We start from the raw sequence: 17,896 nt of genomic DNA, 5'->3' as shown, positions 1-17,896 counted from the left end.
TATAATACGGGAACCGTCGCTTCCAGCGGATATGTTTGGGCCCTCCCTTTCCTGGTTCCCTAATTTTAGGTCCTTGATAAATCGCCTCTTCAAACAGAAGAAATGTTCCCCTCGGGCACAACTGCATATTTTTTTATTTCCTGACTTATTGGAGCCATAACTAATTTTATTTTTTCATAGACGTAGTGGTATGAGGGCTGGTTTGTTGCGGGACGAGCTATAGTTATTATTGGTACCATTTGGGGTACATGCAACTTTTTGATCACCTTTTATCCTATTTTTTGGGATGCCAGGTAAACAAAAAAAACGCAATTCTGGCACAGCTTTTTTCGTTTTTTTTATACAGCGTTCACCATGCGTTATAAATTACATGTTAACTTTATTCTGCGGGTCAGTACGATTCCGGCGATACCAAATTTATAGAACTGTTTCATGTTTTACAACTTTTTGCACAATAAAATTACTTTTGTAAAAAGAATGTATTTTTTCTGTTGCCAAGTTGTGAGAACCATAACTTTTTAATTTTTTTTGTCGACGGATTTGTAGGAGGGCTTGTTTTTTGCGGGACGAGCTATAGTTTTTATAGGTACCATTTTTGGATACGTGCGACTTTTTGATCACTTTTTATTCTAATATTTGTAGGGCAAAGTGACCAAAAAACAGAAACTCTGGTAACGTTTTTTACGGTTTTTTTTTACGCTGTTCACCGCGTGCAATAAATAATATAATATTTTGATACCTCCGGTCGTTACGGTCGTGGCGATACCAAATACATATGGTTTATTATTAAAAGGGGGATTGTGTTTTATTTGATTACTTGAAACTTTTATTGTTTTCAAACTTTTATTTTTTGCACTTTTTTTTACACTTTTTTATACTTTTTTTACACTTTTTCTCAAGTCCCACTAGGGGACTTGAAGGTCCAACGGTCAGATTTTTTTTTTTCTAATACATTGCACTACCTATGTAGTGCAATGTATTAGATCTGTCGGTCATTCACTGACAGCAAGCCGATTAGGCTTCGCCTCCCGGCGGGGCCTAAATCGGCTTCTGTAAGGGCAGAGCAGGAGACCATTGTGTCTCCTGTTGCCATAACAGCAGTCGCCAGTCCTGATTGCCTGTCAGGGCTGGCGATCTGCTAGTAACCGCTACGATGCAGCAATCGCTTACGATTGCTGCATCGAAGGGGTTAATGGCAGGGATCGGAGCTAGCTCCGGTTCCTGCCGTTACAGGTGGATGTCAGCTGTACAGTACAGCTGACTTCCACCGCTGTTGACGCCGGATCAGCTCCTGACCCGGCGCCATCTTGCCGGCAGCTACGGAAGCCGATCAGGCTCCGCCGCTGGGCGGATCTTGACCGGCTTCGGTGCTAGGCAGACCGGGAGGCCAGTATTAGGCCTCCGGTTGCCATTGCAGCCACCGGAACCCCGGCAATTTCATTGCTGGGGTTCCGATGAGCTGCAAACACCTTAACTGCAGCGATCGCGTTTGAGCGCTGCACTTAAGGGGTTAATGGCGGGGATCGAAGCTAATTTCGGTCCCCGCCGTTACAGCCGGATGTCAGCTGTAAGATACAGCTGAGATCCGGTGATGAAGGCACCGGCTCAGCTTCTGAGCCGGTCCCAAACATTCGGCGTATGGGTACGTCAAGATGCGGGAAGTCAATGCTTTCCATGACGTACCCATACGGCAAATGTCGGGAAGGGGTTAACCAAGTAGCACCATATTTTTTAGTACAGTGGACCTGTCCCTATAATATGCTACTTATATGGACAATGACTTCAGGGGCTTCCCCAGGGCCAAAGTCCTTGGTCAGAGCGCTTCTGATGCTTTGGCTGGGGACTGTATGTTGAAAGCCACTCACATCCCTCTCCAAATATGGACAGAGATGTCAAGGGTTTCCCCAAGACCAAAGTCTGCGGCCAGAGCATTTGCGATGCTTCAAGTGGAGACTCCGGCATTGTAGCTCCTGACATCACTATTCATATATGGACTGTGATGTCAGGAGCGCTCTGCCTGGGGAGTGCGGGCGGCGTATCCAACTGAATGTGTATGCAGTGGGATACACTGTTTCCTTCCGTCAAATGTATACCGCCGGTGGAAGGAAAATAACGTGATGTGAACCAAACCTAAGAACAGAACTATTTTTTCAACTCCAAATATGTGACGATAAACCCTATATATTGATAAAAAATGTAACCAAACATCATAGATGTTCATTGATTCTTCCCATTGCCATTACATGACTTGTGCAGGCTAATAGTACATAAAATGTTCTTTTTAGATAAGTAAATTCTCATTATAATTTGTCTTCCGCCTGTCTCAATTATTATCAGCAACATACACTGTACCAGACCATTCCTAATCTACCTTTTACATGCATTAAGATGAATATGTTTGTCATTCTGTGTGATAAGCTGTGTTCCTTAACTTTCAAAAGATCTTCTTTATGTGCTGGGTGTGTCAGACATCAAAAGGTTATTTGGTTGGCAAGAGCAAATTCTGCACTTCATTAGCACTTAATCATCATTTCAATAGACGTGTTGTCACTCTATGGTGAAAATGTTTTCTACTGGAGTTCATGGTCACTTTAAATTACTTTAGCTCATCTAAATACATTCATTATTTGCTTGTATTTTTATACAAATGCAATGTATAGTGCAGCGTATAACATACAATGAGAATATCATCATGTCAGGTCTGAATCATAATGTTCCAAAAACTAATATTCACTGTATTTTAAATATCAGTATTATATTCAAGCAGCCTGTGCATTTCATTATCTTGTAACTGTGTAACAGTAAACATTATGAGGGGTGGTGTTTGACTATGAATAGGCATGCATCTTCTAAAACAGATTAAATGACAACGTTTCAGATAGTTTGTTTGGGCTACTGATTTGTATTTATTGCATTTACATTTACCTTTTTAGTAGTTTGTGCCTCTATTCTTTACTTTTTTTGGATTGATTTTTTGTTGTTGTGATGTTAGATCCACATTACATAAAAATTCTACTTTGGATATGTTTGGTACATCTGGCTTCTGATAATAACATTTTGAGGATACCTACCTGTTATTTGCATTGACTCATTTTTTAACACATTATGAGTTAATTAAAGATTTTATCTCTAAACTCATTGGTTTGACACATTGTACACACTTTTGTAGCTTTCTGAATAATAAAAATATCAGACAGCCTGTGTAACAATCTATGGATGCACTGGGAGACAACCACAAACCTGATTAACCCTGTTGTCACTGAATATCTGCAATGTGGCATTAATTAATGGCACTTAGATAAGATGGTATTCTGTTATTGGCATTACTATGGCACTGTTTGAGTCAACTGTGAACAAAGTGGCGATGAGGGCATTCTAAGCTTTCCTATGCAGCTCGGTGAATGCTAGCTCCATACCTGGTATGAAAGTCGTTTCCATGCATGAAAGCAACCATAGATTGTTAGCAGATCAAACCAACATTGACTAAATATACAAAAAAATAATAATATATGGCCACCTCAAGAAACAGTTTGCATGAGTGATAGTTCATTAAGGCTACATAGTTCAGTACAGAAGATAACCCTTGTTGTAATAGGCCCTGTTATTTCGGAAATGTATGGAATCATTTCAATATATTATCTTCCTGCAGCTTAAGTATAAATTGTTGCAGGCTATTTTATTTACATACCTATGTATGTATCGCTCAACAAAGCACTAAAACAGAGAGATGATTCAATGGAACGTCACTTCAGAATTCTATGAATTAAAGCAAAATGAGAAAAAGCTATATTTGCTAGATTTTAAACTTGTGACTTTTGGTTGGAGGGATAGTGTTCAAATAATGCTGGTGAAGCTGCAAAGTAGAAAAGAAGGGGCAACTTGTATTATATATTATGTATCTTGTATTCCGTGTTCACTAGCTTGTATTCTGTATTAGCAGCTTGTATTCTGTATTAGCAGCTTGTATTCTGTATTCACCAGCTTGTATTCTGTATTCACCAGCTTGTATTCTGTATTCACCAGCTTGTATTCTGTATTCACCAGCTTGAATTCTGTATTATCACCTTGTATTCTGTATTATCAGCTTGTATTCTGCATTCACCAGCTTGTATTCTGTATTCGCCAGCTTGTATTCTGCATTCACCAGCTTGTATTCTGCATTCACCAGCTTGTATTCTGTATTCACCAGCTTGTATTCTGCATTCACCAGCTTGAATTCTGTATTATCAGCTTGTATTCTGTATTCACTAGCTTGTATTCTGTATTATCAGCTTGTATTCTGTGTTCACCAGCTTGTATTCTGTATTCACCAGCTTGTATTCTGCATTCACCAGCTTGTATTCTGCATTCACCAGCTTGTATTCTGTATTCACCAGCTTGTATTCTGCATTCACCAGCTTGTATTCTGTATTCACCAGCTTGTATTCTGCATTCACCAGCTTGAATTCTGTATTATCAGCTTGTATTCTGTATTCACTAGCTTGTATTCTGTATTATCAGCTTGTATTCTGTGTTCACCAGCTTGTATTCTGTATTCACCAGCTTGTATTCTGCATTCACCAGCTTGTATTCTGCATTCACCAGCTTGTATTCTGTATTCACCAGCTTGTATTATGCATTATCAGCTTGAATTCTGTATTATCAGCTTGTATTCTGTGTTCACCAGCTTGTATTCTGTATTCACCAGCTAGTATTCTGTATTCACTAGCTTGTATTCTGTATTATCAGCTTGTATTCTGTGTTCACCAGCTTGTATTCTGTATTCACCAGCTTGTATTCTGCATTCACCAGCTTGTATTCTGCATTCACCAGCTTGTATTCTGCATTATCAGCTTGAATTCTGTATTATCAGCTTGTATTCTGTGTTCACCAGCTTGTATTCTGTATTATCAGCTTGTATTCTGTATTCACCAGCTTGTATTCTGTATTATCAGCTTGTATTCTGTGTTCACCAGCTTGTATTCTGTATTCACCAGCTTGTATTCTGCATTCACCAGCTTGTATTCTGCATTCACCAGCTTGTATTCTGTATTCACCAGCTTGTATTCTGCATTCACCAGCTTGTATTCTGTATTCACCAGCTTGTATTCTGCATTCACCAGCTTGAATTCTGTATTATCAGCTTGTATTCTGTATTCACTAGCTTGTATTCTGTATTATCAGCTTGTATTCTGTGTTCACCAGCTTGTATTCTGTATTCACCAGCTTGTATTCTGCATTCACCAGCTTGTATTCTGCATTCACCAGCTTGTATTCTGTATTCACCAGCTTGTATTATGCATTATCAGCTTGAATTCTGTATTATCAGCTTGTATTCTGTATTTTCAGTTTATAACCTGTATTATCAGCTTTTATTCTGTATTCACCAGCTTGAATTCCGTATTATCAGCTTGTATTCTGCATTCACCAGCTTGTAACATGTATTTAGCAGCTTGTATTCTGTATTCACCAGCTTGTAACATGTATTTAGCAGCTTGTATTCTGTATTCACCAGCTTGTATTCTGTATTCACCAGCTTGTATTCTATATTACTTCTATTCCGTATTATCAGCTTGCATTCCATGGAGCAGAACAGGGGGAACTATATTAAGTCTTAAACTAATGTATTTAGGTGGAAAATGCGCCAAATATATTAAGAGGTGCACACCCCTCAATATATATGCCGCATCTTTGGCTGTCTATGAGCAGGTGTAGATTTGTGCTATAACTTACGCCAATTTCTGGTGTAAATGATAATAAATCTGTCGCTCCGGTGGAGGTCGTGCCCTGTTTGGCCAAGCCCTGACCCTTTTTCTTACCACTCATTTAGCTATTTTTTTTATGCCAGTAAGCTGCAGTAAATTTGTTAATATATTTCCTTCACATGCTGTAACATGTTGATTTCATAGTTGCTTTGACACAGGAGAAATAAGGGGGGGGGGTCACGTTTCTGCTACAGACGTTCTCCTCATTGCCACTTGCATGTAAATCGAAGGCAAACTCCACATCAAAAATCTGTGTTACCATTAGTGAGTCAACGTCTAGCTAGTTATCATGCGGACAGCGACCTCTAGCGGCGGAGAACAACGTCACCCAGCATCAGCAATAGCGGGTCTCCTCATCACAGTGACAAAAATGAATGGAACGTTTCTGTCTGGCGCTTGGCTCCGCCCAGTTTGACGTCAGCGCCACCAGCCGCCGAGCATATAAGAAGTAGTGGGCGCTGAGCGCTTCAGAGCGGGACGTGTTATTTAGGGTTACGGAGCAGAGACGTAGCAGTGCTTACCTGGGAGCTCTATACTCCACGCTTTACTTAGGAAGGAAGGATTGTCACTGAGCTGCAGAAATGAAGTCACCTAAAGTGAAGAGCTCCAGGAAAGGTGAGTGCGGGTCACCACGTACAACTCTCAGTGATGCACGGAGTTCTATGGACGGCTCCCTGCTGGAGGCTGTATATCAATAGAGTCCTATAGGGCACTTGTTAACCTACTATAGAAAGGGCGCTGCTTATTAGGATCCTATAGAAATGAGCGCACTGGCACCTGTTTCTCTGATACACAGCGCATCCTGCCCACCAACCAGCAGGGTAATCTGCGGGTACGAGACCTCTCTATGTCAGCTGCTTGGGCTCATTTTGGTATTGAAGTAGATTGTATTGGTTTATGTATTAAATAAAAAAAGGGGCATCCAAGAGGCACATAACCATGGTTTCATTTTTGGCATCCATCACCCCTTCTCATTATGAATCTGTTCTCACCCATAGAGATGGTGCCCACTAACCCCTAGTTTGTGATGGATAGGTTTGTGTAGGCTAAATGTGGTCACAACACAATCTGCTAGCCATGCATGCCAGGGTAAAGTCTGGCACCAAGTGGGTGACTGCTTATACTTCTGGTTCCCCCGACACCATAGATGAGTGGGTGTGCAGGAATAATTCTACACCATATTCTTCACCTGTTATTTTCTGACCCACTTTCTGATTGTGACCTGATGGCCATCACTATTGTGGAAAAAAATTGTCATGCCCAAATCTTTAACCAGTTGTTTATTTTAGTCTGCGTTCTTGTTCATACCAGAATTTCATAGGTATTGGGGCCTTTTAACATGTAGCTCAGTGTACCACAGCCAGTAACTTGTCATTTAGCTCTCAGCCCACCTTCTTGTGGTTCCCCAATTGTCTGCTGATGATCCTATCATGTACCAATGATGCCATGGATCTCACAGCGTTACTGAACCTTGGCAGTTGGCACCAGGGTCATAACCATACTGGCCGTTCATAACCAGGTGTAGACCCATCCCACTTGTCTCTTGGTTCAGAATCCCAGGTTGTACCAGGCTGTTGGCAGTATTGCCAGTACTGCCTCTGTTTTGGTTATTTTTTATTTATTTATTTATTAGTAATTGGTTTAAACATTTAAAAATTATTTTGTTTCCTACAAATTGTCACTTTTCTAACCTAATGTAGTTAATAGACACATTTTATTGTTTCTTTGACCTTACTAAAGGGATATCTTCTGGTTCCCCGATGCTACCCTAAAGAAATGGCTCTTGAACTTAAAAATGGATTCTGATATTACTAAAGTATTGGTGAATTACTGAATATGCAATGGTGACCCTGCTCTATATTGTACTTGTTCAAGATAATTGAATTCTTCTGATGACTTGGGACAGGCACACAAAGCTCTATACACGGCTCTTTGTTGATGAAGAGTTGTGTAGCTTTAACCTGTCCATTGAGCGTGGAGCTCTGCTGCTTCTGTCCCAGCAGATGTGCTATTGAATAAGTCTTGGGCTGTTGATAAAGCGCTTCCCATAAAGTGGAGGGTTGTGTTTTGCTAAAGAGGATTTCTCTGCCCTTTGTTCCCAGCTTTCTGCTAATTCTCTATTATGAGGAGTACCCACAGTGGAAGAGATCTCTGGTGCTGCCAAGTCACCCACACAAGTTTTTTTTTAACCAGTCTGATGACTGGTTTAGGGCCAGTAAAGGAAAGTCTTGAAAACTAATCATAGTCTTAACATTACATGAGAGCAATACTTTTTAAACCCTGTAATAAACTATGACTCATTCCCTGGTTTGATGATAAATTTCCGAAAAAGGAAAACTTATCATAACCTGGGTTATTTAGAGTGTCTTAATATGACAGTAAATAAATGTCAAGGCATAGACACTCTTACAAGCGATATTTTATAAAAAGAACAAATGTAAATTTATATATTTGTATCACTAGTGTTTCCCCTGGGGAGTTCATTTGGAACATGAGGCAGACACGCTTCACAAAATTTACTTAGAGTTCTCTGATGCTACTCAGAGATCTAGTCTGTTGGTAGTTGAAGTGCAGACTAGCCACGTCATTGCATCAGATCTTAAAGGGAATGTGTCATCAGAAAATGACCTATTTAAATAAAGTTTTTAAGTTAAACATATTTATTTTTTTAGCATTTTTGGTGATTTTTTTTATTTTTATTTTAAATTTGTATGTCATAATCTATCTCCTCTAAGCAGTTATCTTATCATAGGCCAGAATACAATGAAAGGTAACAGCTCTAAATAGATAACACAGTATACACAATGACAATAGGTGATGGACACCGCTCCCCTCCTCCCCTCCCTGCATAGTGACCTCTGCACAGTTGACAGTGCATGCCTAGATAACTCTTCCATAGAAGTCAATGGATCCCCCCCCTGTTTACAGGCTCCTATGGTCCATGTGGATGCTGTAAAGCATCTCTATAAATGCTGTTAAGAGCAGCTCAGGATAGATGGCTATCCCATAATCATGTACAGAAAACATAACACAAAAATCAACAATTAAAAACTAAATAAATAAATAAATAGAAAAAAAAGATTGTTTCACTACCTGGTTTTAATGTAGGTGATCCATTCCTGTTAAGGTGTTATGTTTTTGTGTCTACTTTTTATTTTACACTATAAAGGGTACTGCATAAAAATATAAATGTATTTCTAGATGAGCACCTGTGCTGGTGACAGAATGTAGAGCTTTCCCATCAGACAAGCAGCCTTATATATGAAGAGGAATATGTCTTCTATAACTGCTTCCTTGGAGACAAAGCTTGTGAATAGACTAGTCGGCCTATTGACATGACATTAGGAAATTCTCAAGAGAATATTTATTGGTAGAGATATATCCATATGCCTCAGAAAATGGAAAGGATGCATTCTGTTGTGAACGTCAATCAGTCAAGGAACTGTCCAGTGTGTGTGTATATAGGGATCTTGAAACAAAGTATGGTTTGTTTTCTTACTGTTCCATTTACTGTTTCAGCCACCTTTATCGAAGACGACGATCTCAATGAGGTGTTGTGTGAATTTGATGCTGTCTTAGAAGACTTTTCCTCACCTTTCAACAAGAGACGTTTCCGATACGATGAACATCTGCAGACCATGAAGAGGCGAAGTAGTGCCAGCATCAGTGACAGTGGAATCAGCGACTCAGAAAGTGAGCAACTTGTACAGGTGACCTTATTGGGGAGAACCTAAGATCTCTTGCGCACGACTGTTGTGCCACTCGGGCTGTTTTTGACGGCCTCCAAGTAGCACCTGATATTCTTCACGGACCCATTCACTTTAGCGGGTGAATTGGGTCTGTGGAAAATTGTCCGAGTCTCCGATCTGCGGAAAGATAGAATATGTTCTATGTTGACTCGGACGGCACACTCTGTCGTGTGCATGAGGCGTAAATGTGGTCAGAGGCCTGGTCCTCCGTATACAGAAGGGGCTTTCCAGTGGAGAAACTTAGACAAATGAGCATTGTGAGACATAACATCCACAGGGTATATAACCTGTTCTATTTGGTCATATGTCAGGATGGAAGATGTTGGATTTTTACAGTAATATTCAGTTTAAACAGCCTCTGAGTCTTCTCCACCATATTGTTTCCCCTCCTTGCAGAACTTTTAATGTAAATGATGGAGCGAGGGAATGATGCCCTGTCTAAAGAAAGGGGATTTGTTCCTATTTAAACAATCAGTATAACAGTTGGAAAGTCTGGACTCCTTCATTTTTGCTCCGTATTCATGTATATACTTTTAGTTGCTCATGACCTATTGAGCCAAGAAATATGCTGTTTAATTCATAGCTATGTTTTATGGTGATTAACTTGAAGGGTTTTTCCACATTGATATAAATATGGCAGAAACTTTCAAGAAATCCTTGTATTTTTAAACTAACGGCCCTTTTACAGGGCCAATTATCGGGTGAACGAGTGTTCATATGAATGCTCGTTCCCAATCATTGTCCTGTGTAAACAGGGCAAAGATCAGCCAATGAGTGAGCTAGTTGGCAGCACATCTTCCTGTGTAAACCGGGAATGTGCTGCCGACATGACCCAAATGTATGGGGACGAACTATGATAGTAACCGTATAGGTCTTCAGCTTATCGGTGCGGGTCCGACACCAGGACCCTGCACCGTTAATCCGCTCCAGTGGCCTGCGGGCACCGGATGTCATTGCTCATAATGCTATGTACAAAGCTGGAAGCAGTTGGCTTCGTACATAGCATGGCGGGCGTTACTTTAATAGGAGCAGAGATGCAGTTCGGCCACTATTCCGTGGCCAGAGCCAACTGCTTCCGGCTTGTATGTCTGGTGCCGGACCCCCACAGATCATGTACTGATGACCTATCGGGTGGATAGGTCATCGGTTGTCAGAAAGTGGAAAACCGCTTTTACGATCATTGCTCAAATGAGCGCCGATCGACCAGGTGCATTGTCAATTGGTGTTCATTGAGGGTGGTTAAACACAGGTGATGGTTGGTGGATTCGTTTATTTGGGAATCATTTGGGTACCCTGCTCAGACCAACTACAATGTAATCTTCTGATGTTTCTAAATGAAATGTCATCAGGTTTTAACATGGAAATATTTCTTTAAATTCAATCTAATATCTGTACAGTAAAAGCTAGTAAACCAAGATAAAGGGCTGCATGACAACACGATCATGATCAAGCTGAACTTCTTGATAAAACTTAGAGATTGTACTTAAATCCACACCCTGGGACAAACAAAATTGCTATGGAAACCATGTTTTTTAGAAGCAAGTTGGATGTGTAACTTGTTGCCAGTTAAGAGGTCTGTCCAGCTCACTGCACTGTGAAATTCTCAACACCAAGGTGGCTTTAACTTTAAAGCAGACCTCCAATATCTAAATGAAGTCTAGAAAAAGGGGGAACCTACTTGTGGCTGATTACAAAATGCTTAGAAAAGGATATTGATTCAGCTGCACGCCGCTATGATACACGTGACCAGTTAACAGCCCACGATTCATTCTTTGATTAAACCTGCATGTTATTTCAATCGAGGAGGTGGGGGTAAGGAGCCTTCTTGGGGGAAAGGAGCCTTCTTGGGGGGGAGGGGGGGGGGGACTGTACAGGGATAATCAATCTTGTTGGATTTTTGTTTAACTTGCTGGCAGCCATTGGCCAAAGCTCTGAAGACCATAGTCCTTTTCATTGGATTCTGCAGTTTAGCCAATATCTGTTGCCAGGGTTTAACGATCGTTATCAATGATCGTTCATCCATATATTCCGATCATTGCTCCATGTAAATGCAGCTAACGAGTGTTGATCGCCGTGCTGTATTGTCGATCGGTGCGCGTTTACCGTTCAGGACATCTAGCCATGTAGAAGAACCCCTTTATCTTGATTTGGAAAGGTTTTAGCCTGTGAACTATTTCTACGGATGCCTAATCTACTTCCAGACAAATAGCCAAGGATAAGTTGATCTGATCTCATTGCTAAAGAAAGTATTTTTTAGAAATCCTTACGGGTTCGCTTCTTTGAGCAGTGCAGTTGAATAATGCATTGACTATATGCCATGGTTGTAGTTTCTCAGATGTGTTGTCTACACGAGGATTCAATAGACCGGAGAGTGATGTCATTAATGAGTCAGATGGTTAGTATTTAGTCTGAGGACTTCGCCATATGAAGTTATTATTCATTGCTCCTCCTTACCCTGGATTCCAGAACAGACAGGACATCAGGCAATATGTACCTGTATCTGCCTCCTATCCATTTATGTTGTGGATTAGCTTTTCAGTTCCTCATACTGAATAGAGTATTTACTTGGATAATATGAATAGTCCTCTCCTTAGTTGTATATGTAAGCAGTTACTTTCAGTAGCTGTTTCCTTGTAACTAGTCAGCGACAAACACTTGCAGCGCCTGCTACGCATAGAGCATGGTAAACCCACAGGAAACGTGTTGCTATGCAGTGTTTTGTTCTAGATGTCATGTGTATCGTAGCTAAATGTTAGTATCTTCTGCTACCTGTCACCTCGGTGAGGCTCAGTTCACATCTTGTTTTGTGCACACGTTTGTGGTATACAACAACGTATAAAAACGTATGCATTTGTAACATCCTTACTTTTTTTGTGGTATATGTCGCATACGTTTGTGTCCGTTCTTACTTCTAAAAACATATACTTTTTTTGTTCTTTACAAATTTTCATTTTGCTAAAGTCAAGATTTCCCATATAATGTTACAAAAACGTATACTTTTTACGTATGCAGACATAGGGTTTAATATTGCATACGTCGCCATTGACTTCAATACAATTAAAAACGTATATGTTTTGGAAAAGTACTGAAAAGCGTAGTAGGCTACGCTTTTCAGGACATGGGGAAAAAAAAAGGATACAACGTAAGCAAACAAATTGTAAGCACAAACTACACCATTAGGGCATCCGTCCTGACCATAGAAGTCAATGTGCACATTGTGGTACACGTTTTGGCGCTTTTCTCATGACAAAACGTGCACGTAAGACATAGATAAAACCAAGATGTGAACTTGGCCTAATTCATAACCCTTGTTTTCTGCGACATTGTAGCATTGTCTGGTTTTAAGCTTCATGGTGCCACCTATAAAGTTCTATTTGTTTATGTAATATAAATTACATTCAAATTCGGCCCTTGAGCGTTGATGTCACGTGGGTGCGGTAGGACTGAGGTGGAATAATTGTGGTGTTTAGCAGGGATCATTTACATACTTATGGGTGGAATTCAGACAGAGCCTTACTGATCTATTCCTTATATGTAAACAAACCCTGCCCCCCCCCTCCTCCTTCAGCCGTGGTCCTCCAGATGAGCACATGTTACCATAAACCTTTTACTATAAAAACAATTTTTTTTGTGCATAGAAGTGGATGATGTTGTCTGATTCTAGACCAGAAGTTTACTGGTGTAGGGAATTAACTCTTGGAATGGAGATGGAGTGGCGCGAAGTCCTTCTGCCCCATGTAGTTCGGAGTGAGGTTGTGCAAACCAGCATCAAAAGTGGTCCCTATTTTAATCTTTGCTATAAGTCCCTTTCACATCTATGTATACAAGATACCTATATTCTAGATGAGAAAAGAGATTAACCATTAACCTACAGGCCATTATTGCAACCTACTGGTGGCTGTTTTATTCTTATTGTGTATGGTCGTAGTCTACACCATATATTAAAATGTATAAATAAAAATGAATGGCCAAGTAGTAATATTCCATAGCTAATTTTGGATAATTTGGAGCATAGAAACTGGGCTTCCTTAATTTCCACATTTGAGAAGTTCAGCTGCTTCATGTCTGAAGTCACAGGAAATATTTTTACAGTTGTAATTATATTTATTTTAACTTGTGGCGAGGCTTTGACTGCCTCTGTGGTGACCTTATGTAGAGGCTCCTTCTTCATTTACCAAGTTCACTTTGAAATATGAATATACAATATCACACAATTGCCTTACAGAAGAACAATGTTTGAAAAATGAAGAGGTAGATAAATCTTTATAATCTGCATATCACTGCCTAAATAGTTGACATAGCATGAGCGCTAAGAAAACTGGAATAGGAAATAAATTCTTCATTATGTGATGTTTCTGCTCTGCCGTAAGCCGGGAGCTGATCACTTGCGATATCTCCGGTTGTGACCTATATAGAGATACGCAACCATTTGCCTTGGCTGGGCTGGGCTGGGATAGGGACAAGGGCAGTGACTTGAAAGTCAATACACAACATGTGCAAACATTATCTTGTGGAAAAAGTCTTTAAACCTGTTCACAATATATTTTATGGAACAATGGGGGTTGTTTCTAAGCAATGTACGTCCATGTTTAGGCTGCTAATTTACTCGGTGCTAAAATCACTTAGGTATGGAGGGAAGTCTAGAAAGTTAAAGAGGCTCTGTCACCAGATTTTGCAACCCCTATCTGCTATTGCAGCAGATCGGCGCTGCAATGTAGATTACAGTAACGTTTTTATTTTTAAAAAACTAGGATTTTTGGCCAAGTTATGACCATTTTTGTATTTATGCAAATGAGGCTTGCAAAAGTCCAACTGGGCGTGTATTAGGTGCGTACATCGGGGCGTTTTTACTACTTTTACTAGCTGGGCGTTCTGACGAGAAGTATCATCCACTTCTCTTCACAACGCCCAGCTTCTGGCAGTGCAGACACACCGCGTGTTCTCGAGAGATCACGCTGTGACGTCACTCACTTCCTGCCCCAGGTCCTGCATCGTGTCGGACGAGCGAGGACACATCGGCACCAGGGGCTACAGTTGATTCTGCAGCAGCATCGGCGTTTGCAGGTAAGTCGATGTAACTACTTACCTGCAAACGCTGATGCTGCTGCAGAATCAACTGTAGCCTCTGGTGCCGATGTGTCCTCGCTCGTCCGACACGATGCAGGACCTGGGGCAGGAAGTGAGTGACGTCACAGCGTGATCTCTCGAGAACACGCTGTGTCTGCACTGCCAGAAGCTGGGCGTTCTGAAGAGAAGTGGATGATGCTTCTCGTCAGAACGCCCAGCTAGTAAAATAAGTAAACACGCCCAGATGTAACACACATAATACACGCCCACTTGGACTTTTACTTTAAACACGCCCAGTTGGACTTTTGCAAGCCTCATTTGCATAAATACAAAAATGGTCATAACTTGGCCAAAAATGCTCGTTTTTTAAAAATAAAAACGTTACTGTAATCTACATTGCAGCGCCGATCTGCTGCAATAGCAGATAGGGGTTGCAAAATCTGGTGACAGAGCCTCTTTAAAGAAAAATGTTTACACTATTAAGTCTAGTGCAGGACGTGATACAGTAATTCCAAAAACACCAAAGCGAATCCCTGTGTCATGCCCCGCCCTCTGTGTATCCGCTTTGCCAGTACTCTTCCTTTTTAAAGGGAACTTGTCACCTCTGACCTTATTTTTTGTTTTTTTTTAGTAAATACTTGTAATCCCCAATAAATAATGCTGGGGAATATTTTCTTAGAACTCTACGTTTTTGCAGTTCCTCTTTTGTTCCTCCTAGATATTTATGACTAAATTGACAACCGGGTGTCACCAGGAGGGGAGTGTCCTTGCACTGATTGGTCATTCTTCAGAGTGAGACTGTGTAGGGAGGGACACACCTCTTTGACAAGGGGAATGGTAACACCCAGGTGTTAATATAGTCATAAACATCTAGGTGGCATAACAGAGCAATGACACAACGCAGCATTCTAAGAAAATATGTTCCAGAATTGTTGTGTAATACAAGTTGTTAAATATAATACAATTTATTAAACTAGACATCTGACGGATATGAGAGATCCTCTTTAAAGCATGATGAACAGTTGTAGACAGTCTATTAGCATGAGAACCCTTTTTATTGCATTGTTTGACCTATTTATATTGTCACCCGTCAGAACATACACCGTTTCCTAGATTTTACGTAACGGAACTTTTTGTTCCCTATATAACCCAAGAAGCTAAAGTAAAGTGTTATTTTGTTTTACAGGTGCAGATTCACTCTGTAGACATAGTTTTAGTTTTAGTGATGAAAAGCTAAATTCTCCAACACTGTCTTCTCCCCCGCTGTCATCTCCAGCAGAGACTCCACGGAAAGGTAATGTGTAAGGTCTTTGCTATTAATTCAGTTATGAATTCATTGAAAGTTTTCTGCCGGTTTTAGTAGTCTGTACTTTTCAGTTTGAGCTAATTTTTATTGATGTTTTGAATCATTACAGACATTAACGCTTCATCTATTACATAACTAGTATGCATAGTGATGTTATAGTTACATTTGTTGAAAAAAGACACATCGGTCCATCAGGTTCAACCTTCCCCAATAAATTACCCACTTATTCATTGCTTGATTAATTATAACCCTCAATGCCATTTGTAATCATTTAGCTTTTTATTAATACATGTAAATTTGTGTATTGACTAGACCATTCATTGCTGATTAGAACAAGACACCGTAAATAGTCACAAACTGTATGGGGTTGCATTGTAATAAGTGTCTTCTTTCCACAGCGAAACTTGGGGATACAAAGGAACTGGAAGAATTCATTGCAGATCTTGACAGAACGCTTGCAAGTAAGTATTGAAATTCAGGAGTGATTACAGATTTCCCTGGTTCTGCTTCTCATACTCGCGGTGGTCCTGGAAGCTGACATACAGTGAGTTATTTGGTGGGGCCCTCACACTGGAAAACTGACTTAAAAAATAGTTTCTACAGGAAAATAATCTGCATTTTGATCCTGCAGAATATTTTATTATTCAAGGGGGGAATATGGTGATTTTTTTTTTCCTCCCCCCCCCCCCCTCTATGTTACAAACCGGCATGAAGGAGCAGCTTTGAAGTGTAAAAAGCCCCACAATACAACTTTTAAGTGTCTCAGCTTCCCGGGCCCTTGTGAGTGGGGTATTGGGTTGCATACAGTTCCCTTTGAGCTAAATAATGAATCCCTTTTTAGCTCCCCCTAGTGGTGGCTGCAGGGAGATAGAATTTTATAATTTAACTCTGTGGCTATACAGGGAATGTGGAGCTCTGTATCATAAAAATGAAGCTCTTATATTAGTAGACCTATATCATGACAACCTTCTCAATATCATACAACTTTTGTATTATCCTGTTTTAATAAAATCCGGATTTTAATGGCTTGTACTTCACTTGGAGCAATACACTCTTCTGGGGTTTGAATTGGTTTGTGTAGGGGATTGTCAGTAAAACATCCGTCTTCTGGACAGGATGTATCTTTGTCGCATCCCTTCCTACTTGCATGATCTCATTATGTAGCAATGAGGTCATCCAAGGATAATTTTCTCTGAAGAGGTTTGGAGCTGCACCTGTCAATGTCTATTGGCTTATGTATCAAATTATGGGAACACCGCTACAGTAAAACATCTGCACCATGTGTTAACCTCTGTCCTTCTTCCAGGTATGTGAAGCACTGTATGGCTGGTCATACCATATGATGTCTGCAATGATACAGAAGGCTGTCAGTCCTCATGAAGTAGTGTTACATAAAGCAGATTTTTCCCGCTGAAGACCCCATCTATATACTGCTATGTGACTCCAGCACATGATCCTGCTGCATGGTTGTAGAAAAACTGAGGTTGTTTTTAATACTTTAAGATACAGTTGACTATTTTTACATATATATTGCTTATTTTTAATTTAAAATGCTTTTATGAAGAGAATTTGTAATATTATAGTTGAAACAAATGTAATGAAGCTTTTTTTTTTTTCTCTCATATAATATATTTTTGTATACAAATAAATCACTGTCTGGATTGTATTTCTTTAGGTGCAACAATGAGCACAATAGTTGTCTGAAATGCCTGACTGAGTTGATGGTTGTTGCAACAGTCATTTGATGTGACTCTGTGCTGGTCATAATGACCTGTAAATATGTAGTAGGGTGTCCATCCAACTTCCTTGGCTAGCTGCTACTCATAAAGCCTCAATCATTGATGCACATGCTGCAGCAAACTTTTCAAAAGTAAGACCCACCCTTTAATATCATGGTCACCACTCCAACCCAAGTTATTACTACAAAACAATCCTATGTTCTTGAGTGACGTAAATTATGTCCCTGAATTCTTCCAAATAGTGCTTACAAGAAACTGTCCCGACGCTAGGACTATATGGTACCTAGACAC

General features: G+C 40.2%; 1 protein-coding gene across 1 annotated transcript; it reads left to right on the top strand.

Annotated features, from left to right (window-relative positions):
- Nucleotides 1-6,191: 6,191 nt before the first annotated feature.
- RGCC (regulator of cell cycle) lies at nt 6,192-17,515 on the top strand. Its single transcript, XM_075850245.1, has 5 exons — nt 6,192-6,359; nt 9,264-9,437; nt 15,747-15,854; nt 16,265-16,327; nt 17,173-17,515. Exons 1-5 carry the CDS (start codon nt 6,326-6,328, stop codon nt 17,178-17,180), a joined length of 387 nt encoding a protein of 128 aa, XP_075706360.1. The 5' UTR covers nt 6,192-6,325; the 3' UTR covers nt 17,181-17,515.
- Nucleotides 17,516-17,896: the final 381 nt, after the last annotated feature.

This window comes from Rhinoderma darwinii, chromosome 2, assembly GCF_050947455.1.
Source record: "Rhinoderma darwinii isolate aRhiDar2 chromosome 2, aRhiDar2.hap1, whole genome shotgun sequence".
NCBI classification, from domain to species: Eukaryota; Metazoa; Chordata; class Amphibia; order Anura; family Rhinodermatidae; genus Rhinoderma; species Rhinoderma darwinii.
This window is presented reverse-complemented; position numbering and strand designations above follow the sequence as displayed.